The sequence below is a fragment of the Nymphalis io genome, chromosome 12, assembly GCF_905147045.1.
Source record: "Nymphalis io chromosome 12, ilAglIoxx1.1, whole genome shotgun sequence".
NCBI classification, from domain to species: Eukaryota; Metazoa; Arthropoda; class Insecta; order Lepidoptera; family Nymphalidae; genus Nymphalis; species Nymphalis io.
The window spans coordinates 3,813,778-3,831,692 of record NC_065899.1 but is presented as its reverse complement, the minus strand read 5'-3'; the positions used below and the strand labels follow the sequence as shown (position 1 = coordinate 3,831,692).

General features: G+C 31.7%; 2 protein-coding genes across 2 annotated transcripts; both read right to left on the bottom strand.

Moving 5' to 3' along the window:
* On the bottom strand, nt 1-886 carry LOC126772267 (cuticle protein 16.5-like). Its single transcript, XM_050492558.1, has 2 exons — nt 796-886; nt 1-576 (listed from the first exon to the last, which is right to left on the bottom strand). The coding sequence occupies exons 1-2, from the start codon at nt 805-807 to the stop codon at nt 1-3; spliced, it is 588 nt and encodes a 195-aa protein (XP_050348515.1). The 5' UTR covers nt 808-886.
* Nucleotides 887-3,241: 2,355 nt separating this feature from the next.
* LOC126772264 (cuticle protein 16.5-like) lies at nt 3,242-4,143 on the bottom strand. Its single transcript, XM_050492554.1, has 2 exons — nt 4,109-4,143; nt 3,242-3,937 (listed from the first exon to the last, which is right to left on the bottom strand). The coding sequence occupies exons 1-2, from the start codon at nt 4,118-4,120 to the stop codon at nt 3,326-3,328; spliced, it is 624 nt and encodes a 207-aa protein (XP_050348511.1). The 5' UTR covers nt 4,121-4,143; the 3' UTR covers nt 3,242-3,325.
* Nucleotides 4,144-17,915: the final 13,772 nt, after the last annotated feature.

The following is a 17,915-nucleotide window of genomic DNA, read 5'->3' as shown; positions in this document are numbered from 1 at the left end:
TTACCATCCGTAGCTGGCTCCCAAACCGGTGTAGGAAACATGAGACACGGCTGGGGCTGCCGAGTAAGTGACAGCGGACTTGAGAACTGGGGCTGTAGCGTAAGTGGAGATTGCTGGAGCGGCAGCGGCGTACGTGGCTAAAGCAGGAGCTGCGTAAGTCTTAGTCACAACTGGGCTGGAGGCGTAGGTCAGAGGTGACGAGTAGGTTCTACTCAGAGTAGGACCAGATGCATATGCAACGGGAGCGGCATGAGCTACTGAAGAGTAGGACAAAGCGGGAGATGCAGCATAAGTGGCAACTGCTGGTCTTGCTGCATACGCAATGGGAGAGGCGTGGGCAAGTGACGAATAGGCGATTGCAGGCGCGGAATGAGTTGAGATGGTCTGGTAAGATACAGCTGGAGATATTGTTTTAGCAACAACTGGGGCGGCGGCGTATGTGGCGATAGGGGCAGCGTGGCCAGTCGTTTGTGAAGAGTAGGACACGGAGGAAACAGGAGCGCTGTACGTCAAGGGCGCGGCATGAAGAAGATTGCCGGCGGAGGCGATGCCAGCAGCGCACAAGAAAATTACCACCTGGAGATAAAATTTAAATTATAAAATCAATAATCTCTTACCATAGGAGAAACATTTTATTTAAAAAAAGTTACTGTCTATGAGACGCAATTCAAATATGTCCCTACAACATTTCACGTCACGATCACTATTTACAAAACCATTTTACAATAACGATTAATTAAATATGAGAACCGTGCATTACTATAATGTTAAATATTGGCTTATTCTTATTCGTACCTTTGAGTACATGTTTGTTTGTTTCAGTTGTTGTCGCTGGAATGAGTTTCGTATCAATTGCAAGATGCTTTTATATGGTTAGTAAGAACTGGTATTAACATTGTTTATTCACAACTCGACCCATCGCTGCAGGCGCTTTTATTTCAGTGTCAAGGCCAAATTACGCCTCCGGAAATTTTGTTCAAATTATAAATCACCCATCACCTACATTGAAGTGTATAATTAATATCAAGTTTCCAATTTCATTATATTCCAATTTTTTTAAATAAAATGTTATTTAAACATCATTAAAATAAAATATATGTTTTAAGTACTATTTTAGCTTTTATTTGAACTATGAATACGTTAATTTGTTTAAGATTTTTTGTAATATCAGCGAAGGTTCTGTTACATGTAAATAATTAAAAACGGGGTGGAAATAAGCGCTATATTACTATTACAAGCATTCTAATGTTACACTTTTTTTTTGTTTTACCTTTTTATATCCTTAAATTAAATAAAACCTATGTAATTTAATCGTTGGAAAGTTAAATTATTCTAGTCGATTTTTCTTGGTAGAAACATTTCGAATAAGAGGTAGCATTTTGCTTGCAGGAGGCTACTTGAATAAATTATATTTGGATTTCATTTAAAACATCTTATGTCTAATAACAGCGGTGTATAATATTGAGTGTAAATAAAAGCTACTTAATTGTTTTAATGTTTGCACTGACAATTATGCGTAATCATACAAAACAAAATCAATAAATGCTTATTAATAAATAAATTAGAATCATGTTCATCTATTAAATAAAAAAAGCTCTGTATTATTTTTCCTTCCTATGAGGATACTAATATAAATTGGTTTATATAACATTTTGTGTTTGTCTGCACTTGTCTAGTTGTTAGCGAACTTCTTTCACCAAGAGTCGCCTGAGAGAGATCGCTATAAGCGATAAGATTGCCTTTGCGTACAATGGTATTCCTTATATTAGTTTCTTTCTTGTTATTCTGAGTTATTTGTTATTTACATGATGTGTAATCTTATATAATTATACATATAAAATGGACGTTGTTTGACGGATTACCATGAAAATTGGTTATTTTTTTCATGGAGAGAGTTTTAATACTGTCCACTTAACAAAAACTGACAACAGTTACTTGCCGCTAGACGGCGCTGCATTAAAAAAAAATTTTAATCTAATGATGATGAGAATAATTAACTACATAATTATAATTTTTTTCAAAATATTCTTTTTTTTGCGCAAGGTTATTCTAAGTTGGTTTTTATAACGCTGTTCCACTGTGATATACATATGTTGCCTCGTAATTAGTAATGGCATCAGGAAAGCATATTGTATTGATCCAAGATAAAGGGAATTTTTATACCTAACACTTAAAGAATTTTTACATATAAATATTAAAGTAAATAAATATTTACAAACAATGACGCACTCTTAGCAGCTTTGCTCTCCTTATCTATCAATCTCTAGCTAGGTAAGAGTAGTAAAATCGACAATCGATGTAGCTGACAAAAATTTTCTTTATTAGTATTCTTCGTTTTAATTATATATGCAATATGCATAGACATTTTAATCTATTGTTACCAACTTTCATTGGTTGCTTGACATAATAATTACCGGGGTTGATTTTTGGTGAAATCCATATGAGATGAAATATTGACGTATTTAACAGCTTAAAGACTATCCTCTATACTAGGATCCTCTATACTAGGATTTGATATATATTTTTTTGATCAACTAATTTTTTTAATTTAATTCCTACTACTAGTTTGATCAGAAAAAAAATCTCTTCCTCGTATCTTCTCTCCTTCCTATAAGCCGTTCAAATGTTGAGCTATGAATGTAGGTTAATTTATTAATTAATTAATAGTATGCCAGTGGTAAGAACGCGTGAATCTTAACCGATGAACGTGGGTTCAAACCCGGGCAAGCACCTCTGAATTTACATGTGCTTAATTTCTGTTTATAATTCATCTCGTGCTTTTCGGTGAAGGAAAACATCGTGAGGAAACCTGCATGTGTCTAATTTCATCGAAATTCTGCCACATGTGTATTCTACCAACCCGCACTGGAGCAGCGTGGTGGAATAAGCTCCAAACCTTCTCCTCAAAAAAGGGAGAGGAGGCCTTAGCCCAGCAGTGGGACATTTACAGGCTGTTACTGTATATGCTACGGTTTTTATTTAGACTCAGAAATCAATATATATTTAGTGTTATAATTGTTTTATTGTAACACAATAATCAAGAATTTTATTTTCGACGCAATAAAGAAATCTTGCTTTAGTTCATCTACGATGTGAAACTTGTATTGTGTTATTTTAATGTACAAGATTTTAAAGTTTTTAAATTATTTTTATGTAATTACAAAAAAAGAAAATATTTTAAAATTAATTATTTATAAAAATATATATATTTTTAATATTTTGGTGTAAAATAAAAATAAAATTGATTTTTTAAATTTTATTCGCGTTGTATAAAAATAAATATACAAATGACATAAGACTAAATTTGTACACAATGGTTAAGTGATCACCAGCCGTGACCGGCAAGACCGCCGTAAGCGTACGCAGGCGCAGCTGAGTATGTGACTGCTGATTTGTACACAGGGGCCGAAGCGTAAGTCGCAACGGGAGCAGCGTGGGCGGCGTAACTAAGAGGAGCAGAGTATGAAACCGCTGGGGCAGCATAGCTCTTTACGATCGGGGCGGACGCATAGGTGGAGTAGGACGGGGCGGCGTATGAAATAGCGGGAGCCGCATAGCTCTTGTAGACTGGAGCTGCCGCGTAAGTAGCGTAGCTGGGAGCAGCGTATGCCGCGTAGGTCTTAGCAACCACGGGAGTAGCGTGGGCGGTGTGGGTAGAGTATGACGAAACTGTCGACACAGCGGGTGCAACAGCCTTCACGACGGGAGCGGAGTATGCCACAGCGGGAGCGGCGTATGTTGAAATGGCAGGAGCGGCATAGCTCTTGATGACGGGGGCTGCTGCGTATGTAGCGTATGAGGCGACAGGGGCAGCGGCGTATGACGCTACGGGGGCCGCGGCGTATGTGGCAACGGGAGCGGCGTACGAAGCCCCGTAAGTGGCTCCGTATAAGCCTCCAGCGCGGGCGGTCGCAACCGCGCACAGGAATACTACAAGCTAAAACCAAAAAATATTACATATTAAACAATTTTGTTGACATTATTCCTTAAAAATAAAGTATTTTGATGTACTTTTTATGAAAATGAGAATATTCTTTTAATTTAAAAAATTTAATAGTACACTTATTTATAATAATAAATGAATATTTATCTAAACAAATATTTTTACCTTGGCTGTCATTTTGTGATATTAAACTCGGTACGGCAAGTGATACGGTCAGTGTGTAGGCGCGTACTTATATACCATTCTCGTTAGGTATCCCCGTGCGCAAGCGCGGCTTGTTTCGCTCTAGGCCTTACGTTAGAACCCTATTACGGATGTTAATATTTTAATAGTCATTGAATTGTATTTAATGTAAGATAACCTATATTTTTGTATTTACTTATTTGTAAGAATAGAATATTACATCTTTTATTAAAATGTTTTTTAGTATTTTTTGAAAGTGTCAACACTTTGAGTGTTTTAAGTGGATCAACCAAGTTTTGCGAAATGTTTTTAATAACAATGTTTCTCAATGTACATTATTATAGATATTATAGGGAATTTACTAACATTCCAATTCGTTGTCTAATTTTCGAATTCAGTGATTTCCGTAATTGAATTTTTGGGTATTCGTTGATCTAGAAAAATCACGTAGTGAAAAGTTTGTTTTGTTCATTCATTATTTTGTATTAAACTAGGTAACAGACCTAAAAATTGGGTTAGAATATTTCTTGTAATTGTTATTGTATATTGAAAATGTTACGTATATACTTAATTAATAATAAATTGTTTTGCTTATGTTTTTAATTTATTTTTTAATAGAAATATAATTATAAGCATTACACACTAAAAGTAACCATTATTAAACATTTATTAATTTATACAATTTTTACATTCATATTAATTATAAGAGATTTATTTAATATTTAATTGTGTATATCGATATACTTAATTAGGTAATTGTAATAGAATTTACAAGCATTATTTGTTGTGTGTATTAAAAAATCAAAATATTGTTTAAGCTGGTATCACTGGCTATATGGTTCAATTACATTATGTAAGCTCCTAACAAACTATAAATCGATCAAGATCATGTAGTCATTTGGGTCCGGCTGAATTTACGCGATATATATGCGTTAGAATACGTAATTCAGTACAGATAACCATAAATGTGCTAATCACTCTTGACGTGATAGATATAATGGCTATTTTAGCTTAAAAATAAATTGACCGCCGTACGGAGACAAGCCTCATTTGAGTTGTGTAAACGTACCCATGTGGCGCTTTTGTTTAAGGGTTTGAACCCAGTTACTGATTGATATTCTTTTTAAATTTAAAATATTGCTTAGGATTCATTTTATTTATTATTACTTATTATTAATGTTATCTCCACACTTTTGTCTTCGTGAAATGTATCGAGTTTATTTCATTTATTTTTTATTCTTTTATTTGCAAATATAAATTGTAATGTATTCCTTTAATTAAATTTTATGCTTTCATAACAATTTATATACTTACATATTCATATATAATTACATAATACTATTCTTTTATATTTGTACTTTATTGAAAGCCATGGATCCCGCACCGCGGAGTAATATTACCTTATGCAACGTAACCCTCGGTTCCTTGTCACCGTTTCGAAGAGTACGTTGTGTATATTCTATACAGCCATTTTGAAGGTAGTTGGTATAAATTGGTTAAAAAAATACTTTAGTTAAGAATGCAATAAGTACGTTTTCTTGATTAAAATATAAAAAAAAAATTGTTAGTGCAACTAAAATAGGATAATTTATTATTTGAGATATTATTACAAATTTTACACTAGATCAATGTTTACTAATATAATATATTTAGTATTATTTATCAGTAATACACATCACTCGATACATATATACACTCATACTGTATCTCCGTATGTATAGTATTGCTAAAAGGTTATGTACAAGAATGTTTTAATAATGTTAATATTAAATAGATTATTTAACTTAATTAAAAAAAAGTTAGGTTGAAAAGAATTTCCGAATATTGAATTCAAATGAATTGTGTACTACGCCTTATTCACATGTTACATTGTGCAATCCTGGACAGGTCAATCGTGCCGCCTCGCCCCATACAGCCTAAACTAGACTAGGTATTCGATATTGCATTAAAACTCACGGAGTCCATAATGTTGGTAACTTTTCTTTGTTTGACATAAACAACTCGTTTGACAATACCCCGATTCGGCATATAGAGTAGCTTAGTGTCAAATAATTATAAACCTTATTTATTAAGATGAAGGTATTATTTTGTACGTTCAAAATTTGGCACGTGTTGACAAGATAATACATTAAGACGAACGTGAGTAAAATTTTTTCAAAGGCCGTTTGTTCATAGTTTATGCAACGATGAGTTATAGTGTTTTTTTTGAGTTGTTTTAAAAGTAACATTTTTTTTTTATTAAACATTGACACATTGTAAGTGTAATTTTTTTATGCTTAGAACGAGTTAGAACGAAGAAAAAAAATGTTATTTTTGCATTTTATCTATACAAATAAATGGAAAAGGAAGTATGTTTGTCATTTCAAAATAATTTCCTCTTTTAAATTTAATATGAATTTTTGCGAGCTATCAAAATTAATTTGTTGTTTTTGTGTCTCTTTGTTCGGGGTAATCTTCAAAAGGGTTAAAAAATATAAATACAAATAATTTAATAAATAGTATAAATAGTCTATATTTCATCAAAATTTTGACAATTGATTCGACAGCTTCAACTTTATGTACGTAAGATACGTGTGGTTCGCTATTTTAATCTTGTCTTATAATTAATTAAATAAATTTGTAGTCTGCCGGTGATTTCAAATTAACTGCTATTTTTAAATTAATAGCACTTTGTGAGTTACCTAAACATTTTTTTAAATTTACTTTACTTAGCTGCTTTTACGTAATACTATATATTGATGTATTTCATGTATAATTTAAATGGGTTTGTATATGTGACTTCGAAGGTTCCTTCTCACAAACTTATTTCCAAGCTGATGACGCCGCGGGTTTTGCTAGTTCGCAATAAAATACACTCTTAAGATGAATTATATAATTTTGTTACATGATAATTATCTTAAATAAGCACTTTACATAGCGGTAATATAATTTATACTTAATTAAACTGTCAGTCGCGCATACCATAAAAACTAAATATTTTAAGCATTTACCATGAATACGTTGTACCGTGACCTGTGAATGTCATGTGAGAAACTGCAGAAGCTTCTGCGTAAGATAATCTAGTGCTAATTGCTTCATTTTGTATCGGCGTATAAGAGTTATACGTCAGTCGTTTTGAGTTACTTGTTGGTAAATTTGATGAGGTATATACAGGATTGTATGCAAGTCGAGTCCCGACTGAATCTGGATATAGCGAATCAAACGAAAATCGATGCTTATCTACGGAGTTGACTTCGGCTTCTTGATTCGATACATCTTTTTCATATATCGGAGCGGGTTCTGCATTTGCCTTGTAATTTGGTGGGTTACTGATAGAAGGGTAAGCAGATGGCACTGACGCTTCAGGAGTAAAGTGAGTACCGATGGGACCAGCCTTGACAACTGCCAAGCAGACCAAGAATACCGTTATCTGTAATAAAAGAAAACCAATTATATTTTTTTTTATTCATATTCAATTTATTTGAATAATTAGTTTAGTATTAATAATAGTTGTATTTATATACTCGATATGCCTAAAACTTTTACCCTTTCAATCATTTTCGTCGTGTCATTTATCAGAATCAAAGTATCGAATGTGAGTATTTTTGTACATGTCTGGCTTTTATACATTGTAACTGTATGAAATTAATCCAATCTTCAATCAACTTCACCCTTTTCTGTAAGCTTAATGGGCCATATTTTAAAACCTGTCGCCGGACCTTAAACTCTGTAACCTTTATTTGAATCAACATGCTTCCCAAAAATAAAAGCGGTCTTGCTATAATATTTGGGAACTCGTTTTAAGTATCAAGAGTAATCTCTTGTCTCGGCTATGGAAGATAACTTCTCATCTTTACAGTATCATATCATATCATTATAATAAAGTGTATTGGATTAAATACTCCTTTGTATAACTTAGATAATGTCAATAATTCTTGTATGAACTTACCGTTGAATAATGAATTATTTAGTAAACTAGTGGTAGCCTAAAGCGATATAAAGATATGATACTGGTTCTTACGCAAGAGTTTAGAGAATTGCTCCGTGCGTTTTGCACTTGCGATATGTCTATGAACTGTATAAAGTATTAGCATCCGTTAGCATATTAGATAGGCGTGTGGGAGTAACCTAAATGAAAAATAGGCACAAACATGTTCTGAATTTTGTTACCGATGATTCATATAGTGTATGCCACTTTGTCAATCATTAATATTCTATTCAGTTATGTATATACAAACTAACCAAATTTAATTAACAAGATTACAATGTTAAGCATAATCTAACAAATAAACAAGAGAAGTGTGTCTGAATATATAAATAAGTATCAGAATTACATACAGTGCCCTTCTCTAGGAATAATACATATAAAGCTAACAAATTTAAATTAAACATTACATAATTAATAATTTCTGTCAGAAGCAATTAAAATATAATAAATATATTTATATTACAGGGGTGTGTAGCCTTTTCTTTTTTTTTAATATTGCTTACTTATTCGAGTTATGCACAAAATATTCTGCCAATTTTAACAAACTTCACGTTGTTGAATTTGTTGTCTTATACTAAAGGCAAAGGTGTTTATTATAGTTCTGCTTAATATATAATTAAAAAAAAAGTTTATATATCGTGCTGTTATAATATGCTATAAGCTGTGGAGCATTAACGTAAAACGCGCGTCAAGCCGCGCGGAGAGGCTAGTTATGAATAAATATTCTGTTTGCAATGTAAACATAAATTTTGATCTAGCGTTATTGTTTAATCTAATAAAGCTAAGCCTAGAGCGATCCCTTGTTACCATATCACATTTATACATAACACTCTGATAAAGCAATGAAAGTTTAATGCGGTTCAGTTCTTCAACGCATCAATAAAACATGGAATGGTAAGTGCCAGCCAATGTCGAATCACAACGAGTTTTTTTACGTCGAATCTTACTGAGACAAAGTAATTGCGTTTTGAAATAGATTATATGGATGTACTTGTTAGTGCCACTTAATCAGTCAGTTAAAGGTTTTCATTTAGCTTGTATCGCTGATCACATTCAAATTCAGAGTTGGACAAAAAAAAAAATATTTTTTTTGTATGGATTAACGATAAATTATTTCAGACGTAGTTTGTAATTATTAGTATATTCTAATTTGAAATGTATATTTGGTTCGATTTGGTATTTAATTTGCATTACAGCAAAGTTTTTCAAATACCCTACCGAAATAAAATTGAATATTTAATTAAATAGCAACGGAATGAAAGTCGTTTCTGAGATTCATCGCAACAAAGGAACAGACAAACTGAAGAATGCCATTATCCCATTTAATTGGGGTCAACGAAATATATCTTTTTCTTTCATCAATCTAAACTCTAATTATAAGCAACCTGTTTTGAAAGTTGTAATATAATATATGAAATACAATAAACTCTTCCAATTATACATATATAATAGTATTTTATACAACTAGTAGATATACTGTGGGCTAATATTTGATAATGAAGATGGCCTTGGCTAAGCTATTACTTCGCAGAATAATGATGTACGAATCTTATTTTAGATACATTTAAGGTACTTGTGAAACATTTACACCGAATTGAAATGATTACGATACAATCTACTTTAATATATTAACCTAATTACGCAAAAAATCACTTCACTATTTACTTAGAAGAAACAATTAAATATATAAAAACCAAAGATCACGTATGTATAATCATAGATTTCGTTAACTCACAAACTTTAAAACGAAATGATTCACTATAGTAACAGCCTGTGAATATCCCATTGCTGGGCTGAGGCCTCCTCTCCTTTTTTGAGGAAAAGGTTTGAAGCTTATTCCACCACGCTGCGCCAATGCGGGTTGGTGGAATTCACATGTGGCAGAATTTCAGTGAAATTAGACACTGCAGGTTTCTTCACGATGTTTTCCTTTGCCGTTAAGCGCGAGAGGAATTATAAACACAAATTAAGCACATGAAAATTCAGTAGTGCTTGCCCGGGTTTGAACCCACGATCATCAATTAAGATTCACGTGTTCTGACCACTGGGCCATCTCGGCTATTCGGCTATAATATTATGATTCACTATCATCTGTAATTTGTATGAAAATTATAAATAAATAAGAAGTAGGACACTAAGTGGCTAATTGTGTAAATAAAATTTGCTGATTTAGATAAAAAAAAATATAATTAGACCTCAACACATTTAAACTGTGTATTTAGAAATATTTAATCATTCATCACTTATCTGATTTCGTTCATTAAAACATTCTAAACATGTTACTTAAATTATTTTATATTATAATACTTTTTAATTAGAACTTTTTAATTAGAGTTATCAACATACCTGTGTTATTTAATTGGTAGAAATAAGTAACTTCTGACGTTCTTGGCGGTTCGTCTTGGTAGAATTTACATTCCGAACGGGCGTTGTAGTTTTACATTAACTATGATCCTGTAAAATTACTCTTTAAAATTTCTTATAAGTGCCTACTTAAATAATGTATGTTATAATTTTCATCGCACATATGAAATTTCGATTTTTCCATGGTAAATGGATAAATCGAAATACGGAAAAATGAGTGAAAAACTGTTTATTTTTAAAGAAATATCAGAGCTTTAATATATAAAACTAATTTTAATTTAGAATTTTAAATAGTGTGAACGACATTGATTTTCACACTGGCCGGTACCTAAAATTGAGATTTTCATAAGACTAATAATTATTTAATTCACACCTTTGCTTACTTATATTATACCTATTCTATCATTTTTTGAAGTTGTTACAGCAGAATTTTTTAACTATCAATAAGTTTATGAAATATTTAATGATGAAAGTCGATCCTCACCCTCTTAGGCTTTTGTCGTTTCCATTTCTAACACAAGTTTTCAGCTTAGTTGGAGAGGAAAAGGGGAATATTAGTAATTACTTGAAAACAGGAATTTTATTATATTACTTATACATAAAAATGTATGTCTATTTGTGATTAGTAAACTTCCACGCCGTTTAAACGCTCACCACAAAAGTTGGCACATGTGTATATGTATTTTTTAATGATTTTTATGCTATCCATTTTGTTGTAACAAGCCAGTAGATTTGGATGAAATTTGGTATGAAGCAAGCTTAAATTACAAGGAAGGACATAGTCAAGTTTTGTTTAGTCCTAACATTTTTTAGACCGAAATCGATTATCGACGAAATTGGTCTGGAGGACATTGTCCTAATAATGTCCTCCAGACCAATTTCGGCCACGGCGGCCAATCTCAAGAGAGATTAGCCAACTACGCAGGAGATATTATAGTGCACAAGTGTGTGCGCAAACACAGGTGCATTTTCTATTCCATAACTCTCATAATCCGATGGGACGGCAATCCGACACGACCGGAAAGAGTTCAGGCGCAGGACCGACGGCTTTACGTGCTTTCCGAGGCACGGGAGTGTTCACACTTCCAACTTCCAGACTCCGGGCTGCTACTGAGAATTTTCTGACAGAAAAACTCAATAACTTTTTATTGGCCCGATCTGGCAATTGAACCCAGGACCTCCGGGTCTGCGGCCTTATATCAAGCCACTAGACCAACGAGGCAGTAAAAGTAAATCCTAAACCTAATACGTATGCGAAGCCGCGCGCGAAAACTAGTAGTTAGTATATATAAATAAGCAGGATAACTATCCCATGGGGTTGGCTATTATTGTATTACATAAAATTTAAATCATTGTGTAACTTTATTTAATCGCATGTAACAATTTCTTATAATTATTCGAGTATATAATTTGACTAGAAATAAATTTATGAAATCTTTACACAGCACAAATAATGACTGAAAATTTGTATTTCTTAGAATGTTTCAAATTAACTTTTTTATGTTGATACTAAATTAGGATTATTCGCGGCCAGAAAATTGTAGTTTTTATTGCTAATTGACTGCAACTTCTGCCAACAACAAATAAAAATGCTCATTAAATGACTGAGATTAAGAATTCATGAGTAAAAAAATCCATGTTTTTTTTGTTTTATAAAATTATTCAATTTAATGTTTTTGTTATAGACGAGATGGCCTAGTGGTTAGAGCGCATGAATCTTAACCGATGATCGTGGGTTTAAACCCGGGCAAGCACCACTGAATATTCATATGCTTAATTTTTGTTTATAATTCAAATCGTGCTTGAAGGTGAAGGCTCTCGGCTCACTTTGGACAATATTAGATGATAATTGATATTACGGTCAAATTTAAGTGCGGTATAAAATGTTTAAGTGATATTACATAATACATTTACATATGTCAAATATGTGAACATAAAAAAACTGGCAGACGCGTTGTCGTGGTATACTAAGGATTATATACCCTTTAAACATAGTTATATTCTCTATATGTATTATAATTTATTATATAATACTATTATTTTAAATTTTAATCCGCATATTTTATGTATGTATTTTATAGTACCTTAATAAATGAAAAATTACAATATATCTACATAATTATTGAAGATAAACATAACAACTTAACTTTCTCTTCTTATCATCATTGTGTAACGGAAACATTGAGAAGTTATCCCGAAGATTAATTCAAGGATAAATTCTTCAATTTTGGAATTTCCCTTTAATAAAAGTTTTAATGACTCCGACTAACTAAGGAATTCTAGTTTAGCTTTGGATAAATTAATATTTCGAAATATCATCAGAGATAAATTGCTTAAATACAAACTAAAAGTGGTTTTATTGAGTGAACGCTGTGTTTTGCTTTAGTTTCAGTACGGTAAATATTTGAACCGATTTTAATAATTACCTACGTTATGATATTATGATACATTTACGCATGTAATTAAAAATTTCAGATAAATTAATTTGATGTTGAGGCAATAAAGTGCCTTTTTGATCTAATAAATAGCTAGTATGACTGCAGATCCCGAGGTTTGGGTTCATATCTGTGTCGGGCCAGTAAGAAAATACAGAGTTTTTCTATCAAGAAATTGTCAATAATAGCCCGAGGTTAGGAAGTCGACAGCGTAGTAGTAGTAGTACACCAAAAACCTCAGAAGCTCTTTAAGCCGTTAATCCTGCCCCTGATCGATCTCCGATCGTATAAGATTCCATCCGTGCCAACGGACTGAGATTATAGAAACAGAGAGTACGATTGTATTTACAACGTCCTACGCAGTTTGTTAGGCTTTCTGATACGCTGTCATGGTCGAAATTCGGTCACGTGGCCCTCATGTTTTTTTTTAAATATGAAAATTTTGACAATAAATATGTATAAGTATACAGGTATCTTTTAAAAAACATAATATATCCCCCCGGAACTCAAAACGAAAACTTTACTAGACTGAGAAAAAACGAATATTTCAATAATAATCTTTAAAATAATTAGTGTTGCATGTAGTTTTAATTAACAAAAGTTCGTTTACTCAGGTCGTTTTACAAAATATTTTTATATCGCTATAAAAGTATGTGAATTTATATGTATACAGAGGCTAAAAGTATCTTAAGCTTAACACAGAAAGGTCGTATGTAGACCTTAAATATTTTCTATCGTATAACTTTATAGTGACTGTACTAATTATACTAAGCTATTAATCATGTCATTCAATACATAATGAGTGACACTTTTATATATGTAATAAAACTACTTAGGAGTATATGCGTCCTAGAAAGATTTGTTCATACATACGACTATTAGCAAATGTAATTGATATGACAAGTTGTCAGAACAGTATCGGGAGTAACATCAGGACAGGCGATTAATATACATGTCATGTCAACGTGTTTTATTGTGTTCAGCGAGAGATTTCACCAAACAATGCGAACCCATACAACGGCTTCATCTATATATATCATCATCTAAAACAGTTTTTATACTCAAAATTACAATTGAGGCATTTTTATATTGCAGAAAAAATCTTTGTTAAGTTATTCGCAGCTTGAGTTTGTTTACTGTACATAAATATAGCTCAAGGCGATGCGCTATGCGAAGTACAACCACACGAGCATATACGCTTTGTAAATTTAAAAATAATTACATTTTATTTTTAATATTTATGCCAGTTTAACTTATTTTATTTATCAAGGAATCCTTGATATAACAGAACTAAATAAAGCTAAGCTAATATATATTATATACTCTACATATATCACTATGTGGTAATATATTTTGTAAGTAATTTTCTTGGTTTTAAATTACAAATTGCAACGTCTTAATATTTTCTCTCCACTAAGATAACCTATACTCTTCGACTTTCCAAAAACAATATTAACTAATTCTAATTACATTTCGGGTAAAATAACTTTTTAGCCTTACTCGCTAATATATGTACATAGAACAATATTAGAAAAAGTAAATTAAACCAATTTTAACATATAATAAAAAGTAAAAAATAAACTAGTTTGATTTTTTTATTAAAATATTTGAGTTTACAACATTAAGCAATATTAAACTTACGTTTACATTTACACACCAGGCTCGTCAGCCACTCGCAAGCTATCAAAGTTATTATCAACACTACAATATGTGAGTTAGTACAATATGTAATTATACTTAAGCCATTAGTAAAAAATAAATCGTTTACATTGCTAAAAGAAACTTAGTAATACATCATTTGGACAGGACACCGATTAAAAAAACTACAACTACAAAACTAACAAGAAATTCAATTTGATATCGATCTAACTGGTTGTAGGGCTTAGTGCAAGCTCGTCTGGGCAGGTACCACCAACTCATAAGATATTCTACCGCAAAACAATAGTACTTGGTATTGTTGTGTTCCGGTTTAAAGGGTGAGTGAGCCAGTGTAATTACAGTCGCAGGGGACATAATATCTTGGTTTCCAAGTTTGGTGGCGCATTGGCAATGTGAGTAATGGTTGACATTTCTTACAGTGGCAATGTCTATGGGCGTCGGTGACCACTTGCCATCAGGTGGACCATATGCTTGCCTGCCTACCTATGCTATAAATTAAAAAAAAGTATTTAGGGCATTTTTAGAAATGTTCGAATACGGTTTAATTATTATTATGCACAAGATGATCACGTATCAAGTGTTGATTACTTTGGTTGTGAAAATATATATAGAAGAATTGGGAACCTCCTTTTTTGAAGTCCACTAAAAACCTTCCTCAATAAATGGTCAACCGAATAGTACCAGTAATGCATAAGAGCAGTTTATTAAATAAATACTCGCCAAATATATAATATTGTGTTATTTCCGCCTACAACACAAACTATAAAAATATTATTATTTTATACGAACTAATTAAGATGTAGCCGATAAATATATCTGCTTATAGGATATCCTTTTGGCCATAATAAACTTAATTAGATTTTTTCTTGTCAGTATATATGTATATAATCTAATAAAATAAAACATATTGTGGCCGCGAAATTATGTCAATGATTACATAATTACCGTTACGCGTGAATTAATTATATTTTTATTAATTATCTCACCTTAGTGTTAATGAAATTGATGTCGTTTCTAATTTTAGAAATTGTTTGTTGATATAATTAAGATTAATTAAACTTTAAAAAATATAAAATCTCTACAAACAAAAACCTTCATGCAATTTAAATCAGACTGATAGATAAAATTAGTGCTTTGAAATAAAAAAAACTATTCAGATATATATTTATAATAGTTTATTATATATTTATTATATTTAATAGATATAAGATCTGATAATACGCAGAGGAATTGCGTTATTATTGATGTTCCGTATCTTGCTCTTTAAGTGAAGAAGAGCTTGGTCGATGCGGACACTCAAGGGATATAATATTAACTAGTATACGCCCACGGCTTCACCCGAGTCTTAGGGGGAGAGGAGCGGGTATAAGGTATAATTATAATATTAGAAATAAAATAATTAGATAAATATAATAACAGACATATTTCCACACATACTTCCGCCTTTATAATTTTAGTATACATATAAATAGTTAAAGAACTAGAGATACTAATGTGCAATATTAACGTATAACGCATTCACTTTGTCAAAATTAGTTAGGAGATTTTGTAAGCACGCTGTATACACAATTATAATCGAAAAATGAAAATTACTATTATTGGCTGTAATTGAAATAAAATCAAAAGCAAATGATGTTTTAAAAACTTTATTATGTTATTTTGTTTTACAAAACAGAATATGTAGAAAACTTTCTTAAATAAAATCGGCGTTCTAACCGATGTCCTTCCATTCTATTCACTGCAATTTGGCAAAGATTTAAAAAAATAAGTGTGTTACAATGACCCACATACAGTTTGAAGGCCGCTCAAATGTCAACAGGACCTTTGCGATGAGAATCAGAGTAACTGGTCACAGATTATAAAACCGCCTCTACACTGCGCTGTTTCGTAACATGCTCTTATTAGCATAGCAGCACACATAGACATTTAAATGCACAAGTGATGAAAAGATAGCATCAAAATAAATACGATATTTGACTTTCAACTATACGTAATTACAATATACATATTAAAGTAACAAGTTATTGAATTAAAAGATATAAAAATAAACGAATTTTATTGAAACTGTAACGAAATGTAGAAAGACTTTATACTACACAAATAAAGGCGTTCTGGACGAGTCTGATACACGTAATAAATATAAAAGTTAATGAGTGCATTATTAAAAATGTATATCTTTATAAAAACATACAAATCATTCTTAATATAACGTTAAAAGAAGGCTTTATAGGCCAGGAATCAAAATTTATTCTGAAGCAATAAGTAATAAAGCGAAATAACTCAACTGAATAAGTCAATAAATCAGGCCAATAAATTTTATTGAAGGTGCCACAGATGTATTTCGTTATTATTTGAAAATATAATGATATCAGCCTGTGAATGTCCCACTGCTGGGCTAAGGCCTCCTCTCCCTTTTTGGAAGAAGGTTTGGAGCTTATTCCACCACGCTGCTCCAATGCAGGTTGGTGGAATACGAAGAATAAGAATTTTAGTGAAATTAGACAGATGTAGGTTTCCTTTACCGCCAATCACGAGATGAATTATAAGCACAAAGTAAGCACATGAAAATTCTGTAATGCTTGCCTGGGTTTGAACCCGCGATCATCGGTTAAGATTCACGCGTTCTAACCACTGGGCTATCTCGGATTCTGTTAAATGAACGTTCAAATATATATAATTCAACTAGCAACAATATAAAACAGCTGAATGCACTTTTTTTACAGAAGAAACATAATTAACGTATACAATTCTTAGAATTTGGAATAATAGCTAAATAAGCTAAATTTGGCCTTGTTTTTATTTCAAAATCATGATAAAGAATTTGTTAACTTTAATCATATAATGAATTTACGTTTCATAGTACTCCACTGAACATATTACATTAAAAAAAAGTATTTTGAGACAGCCGCAAACTTCTTCAGAAAAACCATGGTTTATAACGAAATTGTGTTTTATTTTAGAAAAATACAATTTACATGCTTTTAAATAATATATAAACATTCTTCAATAGGAATTATGTTAAGTAAGTAAATAAATACGAAATTACAAGGAACACAGGAAGAGATCTTAATACTTGTAGGAAACAATCATTATACAAAATCGAGTTATCAAATTAATATTAATAAATAGCCGTTCAAGAGTTCTTCCTCAATAAGATGATAAATGAATCATCGATTAATTGAATTATTAATTTATAGTACCATACAAATAATAAATTTCGTAATCCAATCCGAATTGTATTCCGTAAAACACGCCCCATTGTCTCCGGATGAAGCAATACTGACGTCACTACGGCCTATTCTTGAACGCTCTTCCTTATTATAATTATTTAATAAATAAACAATGTAATACTATTGTATTAGAT